General features: G+C 46.7%; 1 protein-coding gene across 1 annotated transcript in view; it reads left to right on the top strand.

The window, feature by feature from the left end:
• Positions 1-22,877, top strand: part of LOC139331526 (polycomb group RING finger protein 3) — a 46,098-nt gene extending 23,221 nt beyond the window's left edge. The window contains exons 3-10 of the mRNA XM_070963027.1: positions 130-247; positions 4,633-4,729; positions 8,023-8,078; positions 8,889-8,996; positions 12,947-13,035; positions 16,703-16,840; positions 19,147-19,227; positions 20,047-22,877. Of these exons, the coding sequence (XP_070819128.1) occupies positions 130-247; positions 4,633-4,729; positions 8,023-8,078; positions 8,889-8,996; positions 12,947-13,035; positions 16,703-16,840; positions 19,147-19,227; positions 20,047-20,094 (735 nt within the window). The 3' untranslated portion in view covers positions 20,095-22,877. The remainder of the gene's footprint in view (positions 1-129; positions 248-4,632; positions 4,730-8,022; positions 8,079-8,888; positions 8,997-12,946; positions 13,036-16,702; positions 16,841-19,146; positions 19,228-20,046) is intronic.
• Positions 22,878-24,466: the final 1,589 nt, after the last annotated feature.

The following is a 24,466-nucleotide window of genomic DNA, read 5'->3' on the forward strand; positions in this document are numbered from 1 at the left end:
ATAGTTTGAACGTTTCCCCGACAGGATGCTCACAAAGGCCTAAAAACGCAAAGTCGCTGTCTTTCTGTGTGAGTTTGAGTCTCTGCTCGAAGCTTTAACCCTTCTTTTTGTTTTGTTCTTCCTCCGCAGAACCCCGACATGCTGACGAGGAAGATAAAGCTCTGTCACATCAACGCCCACATCACATGTCGCCTGTGTGAGGGCTACCTGATCGACGCCACCACCGTCACAGAGTGCTTACACACCTGTAGGTCCCGCCTCGCGGGAGCCAGCTGGCTTCCTGTCCGTCTCACTTCAGACGCTCTTTCATTTTCACTTCTGCTGCTCATCTCTTGCTTTTCTTGCTGTTTTTCTGTCTCCTTGTCGCCTCTAATCTGTCGTCGACTCGGCGGTCTCCAGCGGTGTATCTCGCCTCACGAGGTGTTTCCTTCAGGACGTATTCCTGACGGGAGGACTCCTGGAGGCAGAGTGATGCCTCTGTGATCCGTGCAGCTGTTTCTAGCTGGATTTTGACTCTCAGCGCCGCGTGGAGTCTGTGTCGTCTGTTACCTGCTGTCAGCTTCAGCCTGATGTTTTCCTTCATTTTCACGAGGCTTGAGGCATTTACATGTTTCCAGGCTTCCATCTGTACGTAAACCTGTCCCGTTATCGTGAACGAGACATCTCAGGAACGCCTTGAAGGGCTTCCTTAAAATTTGGACTCCAGGATGAAGTTCTTAGACGTTGGTGGTCTCAAAGTGGAGCCAGCATGTGTCTCAGTGGACATTAGTCACTGGAACCAGACATGTCTGCATAGTGAGAACCTCATGTGAGTCCTCCAAAGCCTTCACTACATGTATCATATGAGTCTGGACAGACATGGACGTAAGACGATAAGCGGCGAGGTGATAATTCCAGTTATTCACGTCTCGCCCGGAACACAAACCTCTCTGGTTGTTTATATGAATGTCAGACTCACAGGATCACAGTAAATGAGATTCTTGTCTCCGGCAGGTAATCTGCACATTTATTAGCTCATAAGAAGGTGAGAGGACGTCACCTCTCGTTCACGCCGCGGCGCATCATTCGCGGTGAAGGCGGATGGCAGCGTCTGTGTATCTGTATCTGTATCTTCAGGTGCTGTCATTATACTGTCTGCTCTCGGCTCGGCTCTCCCAAAAGCCTCCTTAGAGTTCTCTTAAATCCGTAACGGTAAGTGGCACGTGGCGTCTTCAGCGTTAGATTTCATCCTCATCCTCAGTTTGTGTGTTCATGCTTGTCTTCTGTTTTCAAACACGCTCAACAGGGAGAAGATTAACATTTCTAAGATGTTTTTATCGTGCGAAACCCTCTTTGTCCGTTATTTGTCTCACGATTCGGTCTTCTGCATGTTCATTAATGAGCTCCGTCTCAACAAAGTCAGCTGAATAATCAGCCGTCACAGTTTTGGAAAGACGTGAACATTTGAGGAGACGACGACCCCGTCTCATCGTCACGCTCTGAAAGGAGCTTTCTGACATCATAAAATAGTTTAGTCAGAGGTAACTATTGTTGGCCAAAGCAGTCTGCAGATATAAGGACGACAGCTGGCTTCTTAAATTACTGAAGTGAAAGCACTCATCATACAGAATGGCCCATTTCTAATGATGGATACTGCTGAATTAATATGTACATTACATGAATGTTGCAGCTGGTAAAGCTTGCTTGAAATGTTTCGCTGCATCAGAATCAGCATAATCAGATATTTACAGAAATCAATGAAGCTGATGAGAGAAAACAGTGAACACGTCGTGTTTGTGCTGTTTTCAGTTGACTTTACGTCAGAAAGGATTGGCGAACGATCGCATTCACTTTTATTCCTGCTTGTTTGTTTGTTGCTGTTTGCTCTGTGGTGCATGGAAACAGCGTGCACTGATGCAGAAATGATAATTCCTTCTGTTCAATCATACAGGCTCTGATGTTTACGACACATTGGAGCTGATTGTGTTTTTAACTGTTGTGAAGAGAAAACAAAGAGGAAATCAAACGGATCTCTCGCTGCGTCTCAGCTGCAGCACACCACACGGGCCCGTTTCCGAAATGAAACAATTAATGAACATTATTTGGAATGAGAACATAATTAACAATGAAAGGTGTTTTAATGGGTCTGGAGAGTTTGATTAGCGAGTGTGTGTGAAGCCTGTTCAGCTGCTCCGCTCAGAAGTCGTCCCGTGTATTCGCGTCCAATCAGCTTTTAAATGGGAGTTAGTTAGCAGACTTCATTTGTGCGGCACTTTTCCAAACAAAGCACACAAAAATCTACATGTTCGTAATGTTCAATTTTAAAACAAAGACAAAGATTTTTCGGAGGAGCTCTTAAAAGATGCCTCTGGTTTTGCCTCAGACTTGGTGGAGGCGTTCGAGGGAGCAGCACTCTGAAAAGGAGTTGCAGTCGTCGAGGTGTGATGTGGTGAAAGCGTTGACGACATTTAGGGTCGATTGTTTTCTCGTTTTAGTTGGAGACGCAGATCTGAACCAGTGATTTCACACCAAGCTCAAAGTTTTTGGTTTTCTGACATCATTAGGTTTCAGTGTGCACGTCAGATCTGTTTTCCCGTCTTTGTTTTCCCCTGAAGTCATAGAATGCTTCTTAAAATGCAGCTGCAGACCATCTGAGGCCTGTTGCCACAACAAGCTTTCAGGCAGAGCCTCCTCTCGGGCTCCTCGCCCGTCCAGCCGGCGCTGCCTGCCCGGCCTGCGAGGCCTGTTGAGCAGCTCTGCAGCTGAAGCTCAGGTGCTGGCTTGTGTTTTACTGCCTGCTGGAGTGAAACAGAAGCAGCGCGGCCTCGAATTAGCCGTTTCATAAGTCCTCCGGGGTCGCAGAGTCGACGGGATCTCGGCCCGGCTGCCTCGTCTGCAACCTTCGCCGCCCTTGAAGGCTCGCGTGACGTCGTCAGAGAGCGCAGCTGACAGCATTGTTATGCTGACATGAAGATAAATGCTGGTGGTCTGACAAGTTCCAAGCTGATCTTTTGTGGTTCTTGTTGTGAAATCATAATTATCTGGTACTTCAGAATAATGACAGGAGTCTGTGGATTTAGAGCTCCAAGGCATTCGCACCCCCGCTGTGTTTGGAGCCGTTAAATCAAACTCGACACATTTATTCTCGGTGCGCCGCATTTGGGTCGGTGAGAACAATCTAATCAAAGCGGCGAGTGGGCCAATCAGCCGCTCTCTGTTTGCCTGAGAGAGATTAAAGTGGAAGCTTTTTTGGTTATTTGAAGTGAGAACAACCCACCAGACCGGTGGAAACACCTGATTCTGAGTACCTGAAGTTGTTAATGTGTTGTTTCAGATGCACGAAACTTTTGTCCCGGCTGATGTTTGCAGCATTAAGTCAATCTCATTTTCTCTAAACAAGATGCTCAACTAAACACCTCGATGGCAACAAGAGCAGCAGCGTTCAGTATGTCAGACAGACCCAGACAGTGTAATGCCTCGTCTGTCCACCAGAAGGAGCTCTTCCCCCACAGATGGAGGCTCCTCTGCCGTCTGTAAACACCAGAGCTTCACGGAGGCGCTTTGTTTCTCCCTCTAGCTTTGAAAAAACGAGCTCCGCCATCGCAGACGAAGAGATTCACGTCACGTCACGGCTGCAGCTGCTCCGCGATAAACACGTCAGATGGAGATGGCTTTGATGGAGGCGTGCGTGCCGTGAATCTCTCACAGCGCGTCCTGTATGATGCACACGGAGGTTTCCAGAGGTGAAAGGTCACGCGATTTGTTTTAATCATCTCCATTAATTTTGGATTATTCATCCAAAGTCATAAAACTGAGCTTTAGAGAGTCAGAAGTGTGATTTTGGTACATCAGTGTGGACGTCTTGTTCAGCAAAATCCAGCCTCTCAAATGTGAAGCTTTCTTCTCCTCTACGTCATTTTTAGTTGAATATCCAGCCTGGACCATTGATCAGACTGGGCTTTGGGAAACCGTGATGGCCATTTTTAACGATTTTCTGCCTTTTTATAGACCATATACTTCATTAGTTAGAAAAAGAATGGACATAATTATCAATAACAGTGTGTTTTTGTGACTCCTGTTGGCCACATTTCCAGTTTAATATTTCAGTTTCTCATCTTTGTGCAGCTGAGACTCGACCAATACTAATATTTGTTGATTTAAACCAAGAAAACAAATCTTCAGCCAGTATTTCTTCTAAATTTTTATGTTGGATCGATTTTTAAAGGACAGCAGTACAGAAATAAACAGCGCTCTCTGGTGGACAAACTGGGTATTAGACACACAGGTAAAGTGCAATGAAACAAATTCAGTGAATGAATCATGACGTACATAAATGACATGTTTGGAGCATTAGCGCCACCTACTGCTTCTCCTTGAACCACCTCCTCATGTTCATAAAGCAGCAGCAGATTGAAACATCCACCTAAAAACACACAAAACACACAGTATACTTATTGACCAGTGCCTTTATTTATACATCTGTAGTGCATAGAGTAACCATGACTCTGTGTGTGTGTGTGTGTGTGTGTGTGTGTGTGTGTGTGTGTGTGTGTGTGTGTGTGTGTGTGTGTGTGTGTGTGTGTGTGTGTGTGTGTGTGTGTGTGTGTGTGTGTGTGTGTGTGTGTGTGTGTGTGTGTGTGTCTCTCTCTCCAGTCTGTAGAAGCTGCCTAGTGAAGTATCTGGAGGAAAACAACACGTGCCCCACGTGTAGGATTGTTATTCATCAGAGCCATCCACTGCAGTATATCGGGTGAGTGAGGGAGCCGCTGCAGAGCACACACACACACACACACACACACACACACACACACACACACACACTTGCAGGTACAGTGAGATGCGGTGCTCATTTACTACACACCCCTCTATAGGTTTCTTTCTGCACACTCACAAACATGTGGTGCACACACATACGTGCAGACCCACCCACACACTGACGTTGTGACAGTGCTCCATCAGTGTGCAGGAAGCTGCTCGCTGCCAGTGAAGAATTAACTACCCAGGAACAAAGCTGCCGGCCCCCTCCCTTCTTATTCCTGCTCCTCTGCAGCAGAAACGGCCCCCGGGTGTCTGCAGAGGGTGGTCTGTGTTTCTGTGGGTGAGATACAGCCTCGGTTAATGCTGCACGCCACAGCTTCTTTACCTTTAACCACAGTTCTGCTCTCAGCTGTGCATGATAAACACGTCATCGCAGTAAAGGAGATGACCTGTGACCTGTGACCTGTGAGCAGTGAGCACCTCTCACACTGAGCACTGAAATGGTTGAGTATCGCTCTAATTGGACTCTGAACAGTCAACAGAAATGGTCAAATTAGATGCAGCAGAAGCACACACAGATTCTGTCTTTCACACATTTCTCCATGGCAAAGCCTGGTGTCTGTATTACCCACAATGCAGCTTGACTGCTGGCATTCCAGTGTGCTAAGCTAATAGCAGCTAATGTAGCTTTGAGCCTGCAGCAAACATGAGCAGCAGACTGCAGAGCTCTGGTAAGATCACGTCTTACTTATGAATCAACCCCAACCGATGCTGACTCAAGTGACATCACTCGAGGTAGTTTATCCGATTTCACACAGCTCCCCCTGGAGCCACAAAAGCCTTCTACAACTTTTTTCATTATGCATTAGAAAACCTGTAATGAGACTTTGATGGAAATTTGCCTTTAATGTCTTAAAACGAGTCGTATGCATGAACTAAGGTACAGTTTACACCCTGAACACGACAAAGACGCCCACGAAACTGCAGTTAGAGCGTCTGTAGCTTCTGTAACGCGCCATATTTCAGAATAAGACCGACTGATGCTAACAGCTGGTCACCACTTAAAATTAAAAATGCAGTAGTATTCACCTGGACGGTAAACATAAACTACTTTGCGCTCTGAAAGTCAAATTATTTTCTCGTCAGTTAATAATAAAGACGCAGCGTGTTGCACGTCGAGTCTACCTCTTATTGTTTTGGGAAGTTCACTCCGCCATGCTGAACGCTCCTCGCTGAGGGGTTTTGTTGTTCGTGCCCCCTCTGAGCGCTCATGCATTAATGTCTGATTAATGCGACACACAAACTTAATGTGCACCAGCAATTTAGTCATTAGCGTCTGAGCCGCGCCGTCTGCGGACTCACTGTTGCAGGAAATGCTCCATTTCAAACACATTAGCTCTTTGCACAGCTGCTTTTTGCCTCATTGTTTGCAGGAAATTGGAGCTGATGGGAAACATCGCAAGTGATTTGAAGGCAAAACGCCCAGCAGACGACAGATAAACCCCATCTGCTCGTGAAGAAGACTGATCAAAGTTGATGTTTGAGATCGAACTCGAAAATGACGCTCAGACGTCTCCTGGCAGAGAATCGGCTCAGCAGAACTAATCCCGCCTCTCGTACCGTCGAGCGGGGCTTTCCTCCCTGCGTTTTATTTCCTGCAGACGACCATAAAACAATCACAGAATCACACTTAACATCCTGCTAAATCCCTGCAAAGAACGCTCTTGAGACAGTCTGAGTTAGCTGTGGGAAGGGAATTCGCTCACGGAGCTGCTGTCTGTGAGGAAAACATGTTGTTTATTGTAAATACAAGTTAAAGCTGTTGTTTATGGTGACCTTAAAGGCCCTGCAGGCTCATGGGAAAACCCACACAGGCGATTTTACTTATTCAGTGGTTCTTATTGGTGCGTAGAGTCTGCTGACCTTCAGACTGAGTGCTAACACCTGTGTAGGTGTGCAGATTAGAGTGCCTCTAATCTGTGGTGGCAGGTGGAGGCTAATAAGTGGAGTTACTTCAGTTTCCAGGTAAAAATGTGTTAATGGACAACTGCTAAACTACCAGCAGAGCTTCTTCTGTGATTTCATGTAGTTTTTGTTATTTTAAGGGGATTTTAGTTTGGATTTACGTAGGACTTTTAAGTTTTTAGTGAGCCTTTAATAGCACCTTTAATTGCTCTTTTTTTATTAAACCTTTATTTAACCTGGTAACAGTCTCCTTTTCAAATGGACAACACAGACAGCGCACAGGCTGATTAAACAGTAACACAACTGACCACATACTAAACAGTTAGAATATACTTCCAGGTGTTTTATGTACATATATGAATACCTGTTTACCCACAGAAGTGAATGGTTGGGTGAATATACATGCTGTGGCCTTTCACAGTCAGTCACCAGGGGGAGATTTTGAGGCAAGGTGTCAGACACCAGCACCGTCATCCAAACCCCAAATAAGACTAAATGTTTTGGAGGGATGGTGCTCATCCCTTCAGTAGTCCCACTTTGAGAATGCGTGCTCAGGCTAACACAGAGGTGTCTCTTCATTTAACTGTCACATTTACACACAGCAGTGTGTCGCAGTAACTGTTAAAACCTGTTGTGTCGGCTGTGAGGATACACTACCAGCTCTGTCCAGCAGGGGTCAGTGTTCGGCTGCTCTTTGACGCGAGCCTCTGCTCCAGGAGGCTAATTATGGCCCCAGATACAATGACTCTCCCAGTGGACAGCAGGGGAGACAACAAGTGCCACATTTTTCAAGGGTTTCTCCTCCAGGACGTTGCAGCAAACTCAACACGTGGCGTCCATTAGCTGGCTGCCACGGCTGGGTGTCAGAACGCGCCATCATGGCGACGGCAGAGCTGAGCCCACGCCGCGCTCCTGTGTCACCTGCGCCGCCTCACAGTGAAACGCTATTTAACACTCTGAGTGACGGAGCATATGCTGCACACTGGCCTCAGAGTCGGCGCCATTTGACCTTTTCAGACCGTCACAACATCATCTGGATCCATGCAGCGTGTCACTTTGATGTTTTCAGTTCTTCATCAAGCAGAAGCTTTCTCATTTAGCGGTGCCTAAAACAGCAGAAGTGTTTTCCTGCTCTTTCCTGACTCAACTCCTCTGTGTCGTTCAGACCGCAGGTGCAGATTATAAAAGCTGTTTTAAACCCAAAGGGATCCAGAACAAGTGCATCTCTAACATTTTACATGTCTCATTTGCATCTTTTAGCCCCAAACTGTTTATTCCCTCTAACTAAAAGCTGACTAATCTCCTGCTTGTTCTTTTCAGCCATGACAGAACAATGCAAGACATTGTCTACAAGTTGGTACCGGGACTTCAAGAGGGTAAGTGTCGCGTATTGTCTTTCTGTGTGACGCAACACACAAGAGATCCAACTAATAACCTTAAAACTTATCTGTCACTGTGCTCTACTGACAGCCGGCGTCACCGTCTGTGTGTGTTCACAAACAATCAAATACCGTGCTTTGCATAACTTGGATTTCTCCACATTTTGTCATGTTATCACTGCAAATTAAAATGCACATTACAGGATTTTCAGAAATATTTACTAATGAAAAATGTTGAGTGCATATATATTCACCCAGTTTGCTGTAACGAAGAACAGGTGCAACAAATTGCCTTCAGAAGTCACATAATTTGGCAAATAGAGTCCACCTGTGTGCAATTTAATCTCAATATAAATACACCTGTTCCATGAAGGCCTCAGAGTCTGTCAGAGAGCGTTAGCAAACAAACGGCTCCGTGAAGACCAAGGAGCTCCCCAACACAATGAGCCCAAGCGTGCAGCCAGAGCTGCACTGGGAACGTTTAAAGTTAGTGTCGTAAAACAGCCCCGTCAAAGCTCAGACCTCAGTCTGACTGAGAATCCGGTGAGACTTCAAAACTGCTGTTCATAGACGGTATCCATCCAGTCTGAGCTAGAGACACAACTCAGAAGACTCAAAATCGATGCCAGGCGCTCTACCTGATAGTAAAATATTCCTGCTGTCATTGGTGGGCTTAATGAAGCAGGTTTCAGCGCGCACACACACACAGATCACACACACACCGCTGAATGTTAAATGCCCAGTGACAGCAGTGACCTTGACAAAGACACACCGCCCGCTCTTATTTCCTCTCCTCCTCTCTCACAGCGGAGATAAAGAAGCAGAGGGATTTCTACCAGAAGCTGGGGATGGAGGTGCCCGGAGACATTAAAGGAGAGCTTTGCAACATCAAGACTCATCTAGATCAGCGCAATGGTACGCCGAACTCTCACACACAGACGAAGAGGAGGCCGACGTGTCCTTCACTGAAACGCGCGGACGACCAGTTGGCGGTCGGTTCAGTAGCCCCTGCCTCGTGTTTCCAGTTCAACGTCACCTTAGTGTAGTTCATGACAGACATGGGGGGCCACAGCACGCCTAAAGGTGTTGTTTACCTTATTATGAGATATGAGCGTTGAAGTTCATCCAAAGGGCTGCAGGGGTCAGTTTGGCTCAAGTGGAAAAGGAGCAGATGACTGAAAGTCCACCAGCATCAGAGAAGTTAAAGCTTCTCTGTGGAGTTCTGCTGGTGGCGCTGTGAGGCAGGTTTTCTATGAGCTTTGTTTGTGTCGTGCATGCAGACACGTCAGGGTTACCGAAACAGGGTCCCATCAGCTGTTTCAGACTGTGGCACTGATCAACAGGAGGCCGCTGCATGCTGAGACATGCTGAAATGAGCCAGGAAAAGCAGAGAAGAAGAAGAGCGTAAGCTAGAAAAACAGCCTATTTTTACATTTTGGACTTAACACTGTAAATGTGCTGTCACTAACTGCTAGAATTGGTTTCTCTGCAGCGTGAGCGTGAAGCCCCCAACTCATAATGAGAAACATTAGATGCACGACCACAAGTAACAGCGGAAGCCATTAAGCGGCGGAGATGAAGGCAATCAGAACGAGGCCTGCTCCTCGTGCACGGCGGCTTTTCCGTACCGGCTCGCCTCAGAGGGCTGGTGGGAATGTGTGCCCAGAGGGCTGTAATGCTGGCAGGCCTAATCGCTCGCGTAATCCCCCTCTCTGATTTTGGTAATTAAGGCTCAAATAGAAGTGGAACCGCTCTCCGGCTTCCCGTGCCGCGTCGCTTGAAGACATGTTTAGCTGCTGCACGCGTGTTCCCACTCAAACACGTTCCAGGGATCGTTTGCACAGACGCTGACAGAAGCGGAGAGCCGGCGAGGCGTCGATTGCATCTTGCCGTCATTTCCGTTCAGTGGTATGATGTCTTTAGGTCACGATGAAAACATTTTGACTGAAGAGACTCGAAAGTGCGACTCATTGATCAGGACGCTTCCTCACTTGGATCCATAGTTTTTTTTATGCATTTGAAGCTTTTTCCCATCAGCCTTTGATGCGTTTTGTGAAAGCTGCTGTTAAACTCGAGTGCAGATGAAACTCCACCTCAGAGCTGGTCCAAAGGTTGGCCTCCACCTCCCAGCTCCACACACCAGACACACCATCTGTCTTTACCTGCAGCGTGAATGCAGCAAATTTTAGTGTAAACATTAGAGAAATACATTGATGTGACATGATGCTGTTCGGAGAGAGTTAATCTTCATCAGTGCAGGGACGAAGACTCTGTCTGTAGTGTTGATGCACAGCTAGCGGCCTCTAGAGGCTCGGCTGTCCCTGACAATCAGCCAAAACCAGCAGACCTTGTTGTTTTTAGAGCCGGGCGGTTTCACCAATAAGGCCAAAAAGATCTTCTGGGTTATTTCATTTAGTGCGAGTTTCCATCCTGCATCACTGCAGGGCTTTTAAAGGAACTTTTCACAGCCAGAGGACGGCTGTGTTTGCCTTGTTTACCTCCACGCTGTACTGGATGCTCCTCATTAACTCTTATTTAAGAAAGGCAAAGCAAAGCGAACACATGGAGGAGCAGCGCTCACACCACGCTAACTACAGGCGACAGTGGGCACTCTGTTAATGCTGCCCCCGCCAGCCGAGCTGAACCGCATTACACTTAATTAAAGGCTCATTTATCCAGAGTCGCTCAGAAATAGAAACTTTCTCTGGGGTGCTCTGCAACCAGCCGAGTTAAATGAAATCTTTTGGCACGCTGCTAACCACACAGGACAGAGCGGCACTTCCTGATTCATCAGAGCTGAATTCAGACCCAGAAATGTTAATGTTGCTAACGCTACGTCCAGTAAATTCACTGCAGCTCATCCTGGTGACGTTTGTGTGGAGGAATGCCAACATCCTCTTTCCAAGAACACAAAACAAACAACTCACAACAACTGTAACACAGATAAGCACATATGTAGCTGAAGCTAAATGTCACAAGAAAGGCTTTTAAATTTAGGTTAAAAGTACAAACTCAAAGTGCTCCAGAGACGTTACGAATGGACAGAGAAGCACACACGCCATGCACCACTGTGACGTTGAAACATGAACATAAGCTCCATTCACTCTGCTTTTAAGTGTGTGTGTGTGTGTGTGTGTGTGTGTGTGTGTGTGTGTGTGTGTGTGTGTGTGTGTGTGTGTGTGTGTGTGTGTGTGTGTATTTATGCGGTGAGTTCTCTTCCAAGTGCTACTCAACAGAACAAAAAGCGGGTTTCCAGCAGCACACAGCAGACTCATTCCTCTGAATTGTCTGGTTTCCTGAGCACTCACTGCAAGAAAATGGAGGGACACGGTGCCATGATGAGTGTGCTGAGTGCACTTTTCATGACAACATAAGCTCACACACACACGGCTGGTTTCCTCCTCCCTCCTGGTGCAGCATCACTTGAAACCATCATTGCACACAGCGTTATGATTCAATGTATGTGAGAGATCCCAAATGAGCGAGTGAGATGGACGAAGAGACAGACTGCTCAGCTCTTAAACTCCCCGGACTCAAGCAATCATCCCGGCGCCTCAAACGCAGAGCGGCTCTCGTGTCTGTTTAGAGTCACTCCAGGGTTGTTTGAAGGTGAGACACAGCGAGAGCGAGCCCCTCTTGATAAGCAATCAGCCGGGCCGGCTCTGGAGACAATCACCACAGAGACACCGGGGCGGGCTCAGGCCTCTCCTGCAACGCTCGGTGGAATTGGTGACAGTTAGCCCGAACGGAAAATGGTCACAGAGGGTTGAATGCAATCTGATCTGCAGTCTGAGCTGCAGTAAACTGTACACACACGCACACACACCGTGTTATTACATCCACTGAGTGCAGGAAGAGTAGACTGAATTTCTCTTGTTTTTTAAGGTTACAGAAAAGCAATACGTATCAGTGAGTTTTCCACTTTGAGAAGTAGGTTTCATATCTGAAAATTCATTCCCAGTCCAGTATCTCAACCAGACAGCAGGAAAAGCATAACCAGGCGTGTCCTGGACGGCCGTGCAGCAGCTGCTTCACACAGTCGGCTCGGTGTCTCAAACTTTCTCTCTGAGAGGGCCAAAACTGAAAGTTAACGGTGGACCTCGGGCCTGAAGCAGCACCTGCTGTGTTGTTAAGATGCACGAGGATCCCAAGCACAGTTAAAGAGCATTTCCACCTCGTGAAAAATAAAACGGCAAAATCATATCATGTGTTTCAGATAGTGGAACCTTATGGTGGGCCACAGCTGGTCCGCTGGCCTCGCGTTGGGCAGCACTCAGACTCTGCTCTGTGTGGTGTTTTATTGAACGCACCTTCCCCTTGTGAGTGAGAGAAATCTTTCTGTTTTCCTGTTTGCTCTCTAGAGATCGCTAATATCCTCCGTATCTGCTTCCATCCTCCTGATAAACGAACGAAGGGCCAAACCAGATAAACTCAGTTAAGGTAGAAATGGTGCCAGCCCTCATGAAGCGAATCAGTCTGGAGACGGTTTGTTTCTTCCTGGTCAGAAGTTGCTCCGTGTCAGACAGCAGCTCAGTCGTATAAAGGATGCTTCGACGCCCTCCGACATGTAATTGCCTTATAAATGGACCTCTGCAGGAGGTGTTTTCACGCTCCGACAGGCAAACGCTGTTTAAATGCTGCGCAGAAACAAACATGTCCGTTACCCCCCCTCGTCCCGACAGGTCAGTGAAGCTTCTTAAAGTTAATGAGCAGCTCCATCATCAGATTCACTGCAGAAACAGACCATGAAGTTGTGATGAACTTAAAGAAATGTTTGTTTCACTGTGAGCATGTTTAGATCTGTGCTCGACTCAACGAGCCAACATTCATCACATCCGCTCCTCCTCCTCTGTTTCTCTGCACAGGCGACGCAAAATCAGAGGACACGGCCAATAAGGAGGCGGGAGAGGAGAAACCAGAAGAGGACAACGACTATCACCGTAGCGACGAGCAGGTAAGCCCTGGCTTTATTTCCCCCCTTACAGACAGCAGCCCCTCTTTCGCTCAGCTTCACTCTGCTGACCATGAAGGCCGTTTATTGGTGGATAAATTAAAGTTCGTTCCTTTACTTTTCTTCTTGTTGCTGAATAATCCTCGAGCTTATTTGTTTTTTAAAGTCATTTAGTGGAACAATAAATCAGTTTTATGATAAACAAGGACATTTGGGAGGCACCACACATGGGTTTGTCTTCTCGCAGTGATTAGAAGAAGCAAATTGGATAAAATAATTAGGGGTTTCAAAGCAGCCTGTCAGGAACGAAAGCACCAAGGGGAAAAAATGCTGCTGGTGATAATTGTGGGTACAGTTGCCTTAAAAGCCTGCACATCAATTATTGCCTTTAGAAAAGCGGGCCCCATGTGATTTACCAAGCTGTTTCACAATTACCACATTCTTTTGTCTTGGGCTGTTTGATTGTGTGGATCCACTTAGCGACAGACACCACAGCGCCGCACCGCTGCCGTCCGCTGAACACATCCAAAATGGAAACGGGCTTTTCTTGACTCCATTGGTATTCTGGCATTCTCAAGCACCGCAAAATGATATTAATAATGCAGAGAGCAGATCCATCGCTGTGCCAGACGGACGCGATCGGAAACACAAAGTCTCACAAACACAAAAAGCCGACATGTAGATTTTAAACACGTCGCCTCCAACCAGCCGCCTCTTTACCGCCGTTTGGGGAAGGCGGGCTGCCCCGATGAGGGTGAAGATCTCGCCCTTTCGACATTCAGCAGCGGCGCAGAACGTGTCCAGAATAACTAACGCGTCAGTCCGTGAGAGCTGAACGCCGTCGTGTCAAATGTCACCGCGCGGAGGAGGGAGAGGAATACAAAGTGATGGAAATGAGAGATTTCCAGAAAAGGGAAAGACCTGCTGATGAAAACAAGCCGCCATGCAGGGTGAAAAAATGAAGAATGTAGTTCTGAGGAGGGAGGAACGCGAGGAAGGACAGACAGAGAGGACGAGGAGCCTCTCTTCTGTGTAACAGTAAGAGGTTTGTGTGTAGAGACCCTCTCCAGGGAGCGCTCCTTTCGTTGCATACCGCCCACAGATCATCACATATATGATTATTCTGCAGAGTGCACAAGTCCAGCTTTTTACTCTTCAGTCTCCAAACTAATGCTGCAGCTCATCCTCAGAATGAACGAGTCGTTTGGAGGAATCAAGTGTTTTGAACTTTAAGAAATGCTCCACAAACAGGAGGGATTGGGTGATATAAAAGCACATTTATGTATATTTACTGATTGCCAGGTACTTTAAGATGCCACTTTATGTCCGCTTATACAAACTTTCCTCTGGCTGTGAAACGTTAAAGACACATTTGAGGACGCTTAACACCGTAAAGGTCCTTTTATTCACCAGAATGCAGCAGCCGGCCCAGACTGCAGAGAGCAGAGGATGTCAAAATGAAAGATGAACTGCATTAGAAAAGCAGAGAGTTGTGAAGGGAGAAGATTAGAAAATGCAAAGCGAGACGGCGCGTCGAGGGGTTTTTAGTCATATGTGATGAATTTGAACAGGGACAGCAAAGAGGAGGGAGTCCAGAGGAGCGAAGGCAGCAGAGGCCGTCAAGAAGGATGAAGACGAGGGGCAAGACTGGCACGGAAAGCCGCCCGGCCCCCCTTCATGATGAAGATGCAGGAGCCGCTCAGACGTACGAACCGGCACGCGTGGCCGACTTCCAGAACACTTCCCGCCGTCTTCTGGGCGACCTTTCAGAGAGTAACCTTGAGGCAGTGCCAGAGAAAACGAATGAAAGCAGCGACACGCCAAAAAAAAAGGGATTACAATGGAGTTACAATCGATCAGAGAGAGCCGACGTTGGCGGCAAAGCCGGAGGTAGTGCAGTCTCAGAGGTTGATATTCTCAGATGAGGCATGAAGTCCGTGGACGGGACGAGGAGCGATAAGACAACGATGCAAACTTAATGAACTACAGCTGTTTTTGGTTTAAACAGGAGAAACTGGAGAACTCAGCTTTGTGCTGAATTATTAATCCAGCCTTGAATTTAAACTCAGAAGCCACACAGAGACTTTTCTTCCACGCACAGATTTAAGAACAACAGCAGCAGACATATTACCTCAGACCTCTGCGAGCCCTCAGGACTCCGTAATGAGCGGAGAGAAATAGTGTTAAGCTCTCCCCGCGTGATATTTTCTTGATATGCCTGTTGCATCAGCCACGTCTGTGAGGGCGTATAACTGCAGCAGGACTCTGGCTCCGTAACGCTGCTGCTAATGTACTGTAATGTAATGAAAGTGCCGTGGAGCCGCTGCGGAGTCCAGATCACCGCCAAGGCTTTTATTTCACATTATGAGCCTCCCTCATCGCCGGCGCCGCTGGAAAGCAGATATATTACGGCGTTGCTCTTTGCTTATTGGCGCACCGAAGCGCCGCCGGCGTTTATTTGAGAAGAGAGATGATTTCCGGGTTTAAGCAGAAAGCAGGGTTGTGTTGCTCCTCCGTGTCTCAGAGGAGAGACGTGGAAAGAGACGGGCTGTGACAAGAGGACACCCACAAATGAAAAAGTACGAGGCTTCGGTCCTCCTCCTCTGTCTTTGGATGCGTGGGGGCAGGAGCTCAGTAGCTGTAATGCATTCTGACTCCTGCAACCATCGACTGCCAAAACCACCTACTGTTCCACCTCAGGGGAGAAACAAGAGCGCGGGCCAACGGCGGCGGCACGAAGGAAGACAATAAGCAAAACACAAGCAGACAACAGTGGTTCAGTGGGACGTGCAGTGCAAGCAGATACTGGAAATACCAGCTAGCAGCTACCGTATCGTCTTTTCTAATCCCATAGTCTGTTTTCAGGACAGATTGGAGGAAACGATCAGCTCTCAGGCAGCGCTGCTCCTGCTGGTCCCCAACAATCAAAAGAAAAAACGGTTGAATAGATGAAAAGTGGAGACACAGCTGCTAATCACGGACCCTCAAACACTACCGGGGCGAAACACGTCCAGTTCATTTTGTTAACTGAAGCAAACGTGTTCATCCTCTGTGCAGATTCAGACGTGAAGTTTCCCTTTGAGTTTTGCACAGCAGCAGTAGAAGCTAGCACTCAGGCTAACGACATCAGCTGCAGCTAATACTGCTGCTACCCCAACAACTAAGAGTAACGCACACATACACCACCTGCTCGAGCAGGTGCAGACATGTCATTTTTCATGCTGTTAATTTAGCAGAAAAGTCGTTTACGAAGCAGCTTTTGTGAAAGTTTTGGGCTCAATGATGGTTTTTTATTATTTATTTACAGTTTTTTATTGGTCAATGATGCAAAACCACATCAGAGTTCACTAAAGCTGAACATGATGTCGATCATGTGGCCTTTGCTTTGAGCTAAATGCTAACGTTAGCAGGCTACTAATAACTGTTCATTAGCATGTTAACAGGCTAACTAACTAAGCTGCAGCATATTTACAGACTGACCCTCAGCCGGTTAACAAACTGTTAGCATGATGCTCGAGAGGAGGCTTTATTGTTTGTGCCAGATGAAAAGTCAGACATCTTTTCTCAGATATCTCCATAATCTGTTCATTATTGTGACATTTCACTTCGTGTAACCTGAAGCAGTGAAAACCGCCTCGCTGACGTTTTCTTGCCGTGTTTTCCCCAACAGGTCAGCATCTGCTTGGAGTGCAACAGCAGCAAGCTTCGAGGTCTGAAGCGCAAGTGGATCCGCTGTTCAGCACAAGCCACAGTCCTCCACCTCAAGAAGTTCATCGCCAAAAAGCTCAACCTGACATCATTTAATGAGGTACAGATAACGACCTGACAGAGGGGTGCTGAGGGGGGGCCGGCTCTGTCACATGCTAAATGTCGTTTTAGTGAAGAGATGAAGCTGAAGCTGCACAGAATCAAACGGTTTTCTTTGCCCCGCCTGCTTAATTGCAGCTCTGTGCTCGTTAAGCTCGTTAACCTTTTACCGTTTGGCAGCAGTCAAATTGTTCTGCTGCTCAAAGCTCGACTCGACCTGCAGGTGCAGAGCGAGGCGAGGCTGCACAGGTGCGCTTTGAAGTCTGTCTCATAAAGGAAAAGAAATATCAAACGCAGAATCACCTCGGCTCATGAGTTATTCTCACAGGATCTTGACCAGGACCAAAATTAAATTTCCAGCGTTGTGAGAGTGTTTGTATCACGGGCACTTGTTAAAATCTAAAATCTAACGTGGACTTAAAGCAGCTCGGCTGAAACTCAGCTTCGCCACGTGTGTCCGAAAAGTTTAGTAAGTCACGGGAAAGGTTGGTTTCTTCTCCTCTCCCGCTCTGACTCACTCCGTGTTTGTTATATTTAGCAGGAAGCGATGATATCTGCATGTGGTAATTTTTCTATTTATCGACTTCACCGCCCCGATGGGAGCAGCGGGGGGGGGACGGTGGGCGATACTTTGACAGATGGATTTTTAGAACGGCGTGAAGAATCGTCACAGACGCCTTTGTGTCCTGTATTTTTCTTTTTATTTTCCGTCTCTTTTTTTACCGGCTGTCACAGAGATGAGTGGGTAGGCTCCATCATATCGCCGGCCTCCGTCGCACAGCTTTGGCGAGGCAGCAGCCCCCCCCCCCCCCCCCCCCCCCGCCAGCCTTTGTTGTCCTTTCTGTTGACTATGAAAAGCTGTTGTTTGAATCGATTGCGTCGTCAGCGGCGAGCCCAGCGCGGAGCGTTACAACACTTGGCTTTGTTCGAGAACAGTGCGCTATTTACTCATTCCTCGTGTTTGTAAACCCACCGTTGTCGTCCTGTCACCCATCCGAACGTCTCCGCAGGAGCCCAACGCCTAAATAAAGCGACAGAAGGGACTGACCAGCCTCTTTAACGAGCTTTACTTAATCTTCCAAAGCGACTGTAAGTGTGGGAGATAAAAGAAGCTTTAATTTATGTGAAAAATTCAGAATCACCATATTTGTGGATGCGTGGTTTTCACTGGACGGCTCTGCTTTGTCAAAGACGGATGTTTTCGACTTTTATAGGCTCATTTTTATAGTTTGAAGAGGCGGTAACACTATGAAGTATGTAGAAAAGTGTTTTTTCTCCCTCTTTGTTTTCTTGTTAATCATCTTGTGAGTGAACCCCAGTTTGGGAACTACGGTTTCAAAGAATGCCTCCATCTCTGTCTTAATACAGCACGCATGCTGTAACCACTTATTGTTTACAATATCTTGGTCCATAAAGGGTCAAAAAATGCCTTTTGCAATGTCCCAAAGCCCAAGTTGACATATTCAGATGGGTTGTTTTGTGCTACCAGCAGTCAAAAAACCTAAAGATGTTCAATTTCCTGACAGAAGACAAAGAAAACCAGCAAATATTCACATCTGTGAGGGTAAAACAGGTGATTTTTTTTTGCTTTAAAACGTGTGTGAATGAAGAAGTTTCATCATCCTCCTGCAGGTGGTTTTTGGTGAGGATCATAAGCATCAAAGCTGTGATGTAAAAAGCAGAGGAGGACGTTCTTTTCCCCTCAGAAGTCTTTTATTTTGACACAAAAGCCCTCATCGGCTTCTTTCAAGATGAAATCACAGCTCCTCGGCCCTCCCTCTGGATTCTTTTATGTCCTCCTAATGGCAGACCTGGACTCTTCCACCTCTCTGTCGGTGCTGATAAAAGCCGGCTGAGCGTGGTTCCGCTCAGGGCCAGCAGGTGGCGCTGTGGCAGTGCGTGTTTCCCGCTCTCTCTCTCCCGCTCTGCCTCGCAGCGTCGACCGGCAGATGCAGATGAGAGGCGCTGCTCGGCGAGCCGGCCTCGTGTTCACTGTTGAACTTCTGTGTTTTCCCAGAAAGCTCTGCTGCTGCACGCGAGCCGGGGCGGGGGGGGGGGGGGACACTCCGTCAAAATAAGCTTCCCCCAGCTTCCTCTCCAAGAAACAGAGGATATAACTAAAAATGAGAGGGGGAAGGGGCAGGGTATGGGTAGTGGATGCTTAATCTCTCCATCACGCTGCCTGAAAGTCCAGCAGAGGCTGTTTGTCACGGTTCAGTCACGCTAACGTCTCCGCAGGGAAAAGCAGACTCACACTCTGACGTCAGACGTTTCCCACTAATTTGCTCTTCTGTTGTCTTTTCACAGTTGGACATTTTATGCAATGAGGAAATCTTGGGAAAGGACCACACTTTGAAATTTGTTGTTGTGACAAGATGGAGATTTAAGGTAACTCAGTCCTCTAAAAGACAAATACTGTGGCGTAATGTGACATTCCTGTCTGAAGGCTTGTTGATCTGTGGGCCTGAAAGGTCAGTGTGACTCAGACTGGACTGATTAGTAATATGTAAAACTTTTGTTTTGAACATTTGTGGACATTTTTTAAACTATTTAGTCTTTGATTTCAGACATAATTAGTCAAGCTTCATATTTTTATTCAGCAGCTCTCTCTCTCTCTCTGGTGTGTTTTATCAGCTAACCAGCTAATCAGTGCTAATCAGTCCGCCTGGCTCATGCTACATGCATGAGATGATGCTAACTCATGCTAACTTAATCAGCTGATGATCCATGTAGCACATGCATAGCTCCATTTAGGTGTTTACTGTGGAAGTACATTATTGGAAAAGCAAAACAAAAGTAGAGTTGTTTGTATTTTTAAGTGACATGTTTCACTTTTACATGAGAAAACCAAAATAAACAAAACAATGTCGTTAGCTTATGATATGCTAACTTTTAGCCTTTGGAGTAACACCTGGTTTCATCTGTTGGACACCAGTTAGCCAGACATGCTAATGTTAGCGACTGTTAAACTGATTCCTCAATTTTTCATGCATATTTTTGATTTTGCGTGAAAAAAAGAGACAATCCCCCAAACTGTTTGGAGACAGTGTCTCTCTCGCGTCCACAGCGCTTTAGCATGTAGCGCAGCGCGAAGCTTGACAGGCATGATGTGCGAAGGTGCACCTCAGAAGCTAACTGCTGCTTGCAGGAGGGTTTAGTGAACAGAAACTGCTCACACTGAGGTTTTGCTTTTCTTCTTTCCTCCAGAAATCCCCCCTCCTGCTCCATTACAGACCCAAGATGGATCTGCTGTAGCTAAAACGGACACAACGGTTGTTTTGTGTTGCTTTTTTTTCCTTCCTTTGGACCAGTGGCCGCGGACTGTGCCGAAACCTTTTTATTTATGCAAAGACGATCAACCAACACCAAGCAAACACCCGACGGTAAAAAGTCAACACAAGCCAGCAAATCGGGATCTAAAGGGGGGGCTCATACAACAAAAACTGGCAACCTCCAGCACAGACTGCAACACTGGTGTGTTTTTAGGAACTGAAACAACCATTTTTGTCCGCTACATCCTAGATATGTGAACAAAAAAAAAATAACAAAAAAAAGAAAAAAATGGAGAGAAAGCATATATTTATACTTTTGTACAGAAGAGACACATGAACCAAGACACTACTGGTGCTCTGTTTACACGCAAACAAGATGTCGGGAATCACGTGACCGTCTTTTTGAGCTTCATGCAGATTTCATCCTCCTGAGACAATGACTGAGAGGACAGGAGGACGTTTTTTAGACAAAAAGGTGTTTTTTTTTTCTCTTTCCACAAAACACTCGACACGTCTTGGGAGCACAGAAAGTATATGGAGAAAGTTATATAACAGGCATCAATTTTAAGCTGTTTATCAAGTAAATTGTCTCTGAATCTTTTTTTTTTATTTTCATTTTGTTGGCTTTGTCTAATTTGCTATTGGGTTCTTGATGATTGTCAATTGTGAATAGGCTAAAATGTTTTGTGTAGTAATTTATGTTCTATATACCAATATTGTACATAAAATGTCATTACAGAGAGAGAGATTGAAGAGAGTAAGAGAGACTTTAGACTGTTAAAAAAAAGAGTGGATCCCAGAAGTGCTATCTATATTTTGGGCGATGAGTGTCCGGAGGCGATAAATTAGGATTTTTAAAGACAGACTCATTATCACTATCAAAATATATAAATGCATCTTTATGTTGTCTGAGGAAGACACAGAACAGATATATCAAATCCTCTGCCGTGTGTGTGCATGTGGGGTCTAAGTGTGTTGCTCTCATAGCATTACAGGAGTTTAGGGCAGATAAGAGGAAGGCTTCAAACCCCCGACCCCGCGCTCCTCCTCCCACCCGCCGTCTGTGGAAAACAGCTCGCGTCTTTTTTCCACCAGTCCAGTCCTACACAGAGACATCCATGTTCAGAAATGCCTGCGAGACATAAAAATGCAATATTCGGGCGGAGAACGTCCTGTTTCCGCACAGTTCAGTCCTTAGCGTCCATCCATCCTTTGGTCCGTGCAGCCGTTCAGCAGGCGGGGGCTGAGCTGCTAGCAGCAGATGCTGCTGGCACTGGGACACCGTGCGCTCCCAGTTAGCCAAGTTTGCTCTCAAACTATCAAAGCTGCAATACAGATTTCAGTGACTGTCAGATACGCACCGGCCTCACTTGTCTGAACTGTGGTGCTGCAGCAGCGAACAGCGTCTTACCCTGATGAAATCCTGCTGTTCAGTCTGGACGTTTTCTCGTGAACTGACATTTGAAATTTGAGATCGGAGCGTCCGGACGGGTGCAGGTTACTGACGTCACCTCGTCGTGTTTAGGGAGCATTTCTCAGTTGTTTCTCACTGCCAGTTGCAGTTGCGGTCGCGTGGATGTTGTTTTTGTCGTAGTTCAGTAGTGTCAACTTCACAAGACAATTTTACGAGTCTTTCCGAGAAATAACTCGCAAAATTCAGGTTTCACGCAGGGACTGAGGTTTTTTGAACATTTTGATAATGAAATTCTGGATAAAATGACTACTGTTTGGTCATTTGGTGCTCTTAAACGTGTGTTTCTGATCTTGAGGAACATGCTGTTCTTACTGTAACTGTGTGACACAGCAAACCAATGTTCTGTTCAACAACAACAACAACAACATGTCTTAACACTCAAAGCAAACTGCTAAACTGTCTTCAACGTTACCACAACTGGATCCCTAAACGCCGCGTCAGACCTCAAGTAGTATTACCTCACTGACCTGTGTGGTCAGTACTGAAGCGACAGTTGTTCAGCCTTTGCTTTGTATCTGCCCACAACAAGCTCTTTTGTCTGTATGTTCGTATGCAGGGTTCCTATCCATCGTTGGGTTCCACAAAAAACTGTCTTAAAATTAGATAAATAGTGTTTAAAGGTGTGAAAAACTTGCGTCCGTTCATGATACATGAGCATCCTGTGAGATCTAAAGGCAGCGTCAGTCAGCTCGTCCGCCGTCGTTTAACTGTTGTAATCTGTAAATCAAACATGGAGGATTTGGAAATGGAGAATGTATAGGAACCCTGCCGCTGAAGGACCTATGACGTGTGTTTAAATGAACGTTTTTCTAACCTACAGGTCTGTACCTAACCAGCTCAACCAAAACTCCTCCTGCAGTCTTTGATATATCTTCTTTTGGTTACTTTATGTTTCGAGGCTCTCGGTCCAGTCACCTCTGTCAAGGGTTCATTGTTTTTGGTTTTCAGCGAGGCCTCCTGCTTGCCTGGAGTCAGCACGTGTTTGGTTCATCAGAGATGGACCCTGGAATCACTGCTCCCAGGTCTGCGTGAAACTCTGTATTAAATTACAATTTGCAGCACAGATATTCAGATTTTTTTGTCAGGTATTTTTCAGTTTAAATGAAGAAATGGGCGTCTTTCACCCAAAATTCAAGCTGATCTACTCAGACTAAAAACCAAAAACAATGAGTCTTACCAGCTTGTCAGCTCATGGGAGAGTACTGTATTAGAAAATCCCCACTGGAAAACTGTATGCCGTGTGTTTGTGAGTGCAGACTTTGTGTTTTAAAGGCTTACACACAGAGTATTTCATAGCAATGAGGCCAGTGTCGAGTAATTTTCCTCCCTTTGTCAGAAACAGTCTGAGCTCGATGTTGCAGTGATCTGGTTTGTTGGGAAAATGCTGTTTGACACCTGTGATGGCTGATACCAGCATCAGCGCTCTTCAGCTACCTGTAACTTCAGTCTCTCTTCACCCAATCAGAGTCCTTGTCCAAGTGTTGTCCCCTCACGGTTCTCCTGTAAGAATCCTGTTTATGATCAGTGTGCAGAAGCTTTTTCCTCAGGTGATAAAGCTGCAAACCCCCCAACAAGGTGCTACTACTAATAATGACCACAAACAGAGAAAAATGTTATGTTCACACTCATTTCTATGTTCTGCGGAACACCGCACACACTGCTTTGTACTGTTCACACGGACCGCCATTGACACCAAGGTCACATCTGTGTTTGTTTGGTTTGATGTGGTTTTGTTCACACTGCGCCTTTGAGGCACTATTTTCTTGTTTTGCCTCATCGCTATGAGGTCTTTTTTTGCTACACGGGCTGCACAAGGGCCTGTGTTTTACACATCATCCGCAAAACGCGGGTGACCTACGCTCAGTACTGCGCCTGAATGCATCCTGTGCAGACGCAGAAGCTGCAGCTGCTCTGTTATCGCGCCGCATTCAGTACGACGGCTGCGTTTTGGAGGCGAGCAGCTTGTTTGAAGGTTCTTGAACCTTCACCTGTCGCGTCCAAACAGAATCTGACGTGGGTTCAAGGCCTAAAACTTACAAACAAACAAAAGGCCAAACATACAATGTCAGTATTTGACCTGCGTGCTGCTGGTTCAGCTCTTTCCATCACACATTAGACACAAAGCTCTGCAGCTGCAGTGTGAACAAAGCCTTTCACTTCGTCCCCGTGTCTTTTTTCCCAAGAAGCCTGCGATCTGTGGGGAACCCGATGGAAAGGGTGGGGCCTCCTCTTTAGGGGGGCTCGGTCGGAAATCGTCTGAGCTGCTGTGTTCTCTATGGTGCTAACAAAACTCCAGACTTCTTCGAGAAAGCTTCAGAGACAGGAAAGCTCTGCCGCCTTTTCCACTCTTTGCACTGTGCGCGCTCGAGTCCTCGGGGTCCTCGTGTCGGAGCTGTCTCACTGTGCACATCCGGAAGGTGCTGCCCTCCCCTCCTCTCATCGGTGTGTTGGCTGGGCTCGCTCTGGCAAGCAAATAGAGGGAATTTAAATAAGTGGTAGACTGTGACGAGGCTGATGCTGTGAAAAATAAAAGAAAACTGGTGAGAAATTGGGTGTGCCAGCTGCAATTTCCTGCCTCAAAGAGAAACTCGCACTTGTCACAGGCTCCTCTGGTGAGGTGTGTGCGCCTCCTCGCACTCGGATTGAGCCTCCGTCTCTTAACAGACGCTCGGCTCTGCAAACACAGGACGCTCACAAGCAGAAAGAGTCCATTTTGTTTTAATATTCCCAAAGTTCCCCGGAGCTCTTGAGACCTGACCTCCTCAGCACCTGTTTGTGTGTGTGTGTGCTATCCTCCACCTCCTGTGCACCAGAACCGATCGATGTTCATGCTTTTTATCAGCGCCAACATTGAGACATCAGCGCCGCTATGCCTGACAGC

The sequence above is a fragment of the Chaetodon trifascialis genome, chromosome 5, assembly GCF_039877785.1.
Source record: "Chaetodon trifascialis isolate fChaTrf1 chromosome 5, fChaTrf1.hap1, whole genome shotgun sequence".
Classification (NCBI taxonomy): domain Eukaryota; kingdom Metazoa; phylum Chordata; class Actinopteri; order Chaetodontiformes; family Chaetodontidae; genus Chaetodon; species Chaetodon trifascialis.